The 1,988-nt window shown below is 43.9% G+C and overlaps 1 protein-coding gene across 1 annotated transcript; it reads left to right on the top strand.

The window, feature by feature from the left end:
• Positions 1-729: 729 nt before the first annotated feature.
• On the top strand, positions 730-1,886 carry CYSLTR2 (cysteinyl leukotriene receptor 2). Its single transcript, XM_013007580.2, has one exon. It carries the CDS (start codon positions 834-836, stop codon positions 1,884-1,886), a length of 1,053 nt encoding a protein of 350 aa, XP_012863034.1. The 5' UTR covers positions 730-833.
• Positions 1,887-1,988: the final 102 nt, after the last annotated feature.

Below are 1,988 nucleotides of genomic sequence, written 5' to 3'. Positions count from 1 at the left end.
TATCTGCAAAATAGTCATGTGTATTTATTTAGCACGGTGCATGCATCATCCTTTTACTAGTGGAAACTTTCTCTTTCTCTATACCTCTTTAACGTCCCCCATTATATTTGTCTGAAATAAATTCTATTCATCCATTTAAAACTGTACCAGAGAGTATTAAAATCTTACTTCAAACATCATTTAGAAGCATCAAAAGAGCATAAGGAAATCTTATTTACCCGTATTTCTGCTTACCATGTCATGTCTCCTTGCCAATCCTCTGAGAGCTCTTCTATTGGCACTTCCTTTACGCGGAGAGAAACTCCTTCAGTGGTTCTTTCAGGGTCTGACGACAAATTATCTGAGTTTTTCCTCCTATGAGGATGTTTTGAATTCCTTATCATCCCCAAAGAGGTTTTCCCTGGAAGTAGTCTCGACATGGACAGCTCTTTTCTTTCAGGACTGCAAAATGCTTGGGCTACTTCCTCTGGCCTCTATAGTTTCTGAGGACAAATCCGCGTCTGGTAGATGTAGGCTGCGCCAAGTGCCGCAGGGAGATGCTCACATTCACATGGACAGTAAGTCAAACGTTTCATAAGCATGAGGCTTCAGCCTCTACCAAATCAAGACACGTTTATTCAGTATTCTTTAAACTAGGAACTTCGTTATAGAATCATTTGCTGCCTATTAACATTTTTTATTCTTTTGCATCTCAAGGTGCAAATGAAACCTAACATGTCTTTCTATTTTGTTATAACCTGGGAAAAGGTGAACAGGAGAGAGAAAGGTAGTGCACGAGATAACTATTTTTTTACGTGTCTATTTCTTTTTCCACCAGCATGGACTGAAAACGTATGTCTTTGCCTCTGTCTCCACCCGAAGCGGAAATGGAACAAAACGTCAGCTTCAGCAGCAGCAGCAGCAGCAGCAGCAGCAGCAGCAACAACAGTAACAGTGACTGCGTGATTGAGAATTTTAAGAGAACATTTTATCCCATAGTGTACCTGATCATCTTTGTCTGGGGAGCCTTGGGAAATGGCTTTTCAGTTTTTATTTTCCTGCAGCCTTCCAAGAAGTCTAAGTCTGTGAATATTTTCATGTTGAACCTAGCCATTTCTGACCTCCTGTTCATAATAACACTGCCTTTCAGGGTCGACTATTACCTTAGAGGCTCCAATTGGATATTTGGGGACCTAGCCTGCAGGATCATGTCTTACTCCATGTATGTCAACATGTACAGTAGCATTTACTTCCTGACTGTGCTGAGCGTTGTGCGTTTCCTGGCAACGGTTCACCCCTTCCGGCTCCTCCACGCGACAAGCATCAAGAGTGCCTGGATACTATGTGGGATCATATGGATTTCTATCATGGCTTCTTCTACAGTGCTTCTGAACACTGGCTCCGAACAGAGGGACAATGTGACTTCGTGCTTAGAACTGACTCACAATAAAATCGATAAATTGCTGATTATGAACCACGTCGCCCTGGTGGTGGGCTTTTTCCTGCCATTTTGCACTCTCAGTATCTGTTACCTGCTGATCGTTCGAACCCTGTTGAAGGTGGAGGTCCCCGACTCAGGGCTTCGGGCGTCACACAGGAAGGCACTGATTACTATCATCATTGCCTTGATCATCTTCCTCCTGTGTTTCATGCCCTATCACGTCCTAAGGACCTTCCATCTGGTCACATGGAATACGTGCAGAATCTCCCTGCATAAAGCTGTGGTCATCACGCTGACCTTGGCTGCAGCCAATACCTGCTTCAACCCTTTACTTTATTACTTCGCTGGAGAGAATTTTAAAGACAGACTAAGGACCACCTTCAGAAAAGGTCATTCACATATGACAAAGGCCAAGTGCACATTTCCTCTTTGTGTGTGGTGGAAAAAGGAAACAACCAGCGTGTAAGATGTCGTGAAGTGAGGCCTGTGTTTGGGTCTGGAATCCTCGTGGTGCTGGTGCAATGGTTGTGATCCTCGTCGTGCTGGTGCAATGGTTGTGATCCTCGTC

Source organism: Echinops telfairi, unplaced genomic scaffold, assembly GCF_000313985.2.
Source record: "Echinops telfairi isolate 266 unplaced genomic scaffold, ASM31398v2 ScPeMD7_24;HRSCAF=84, whole genome shotgun sequence".
Lineage (NCBI taxonomy): Eukaryota > Metazoa > Chordata > Mammalia > Afrosoricida > Tenrecidae > Echinops > Echinops telfairi.
This window is presented reverse-complemented; position numbering and strand designations above follow the sequence as displayed.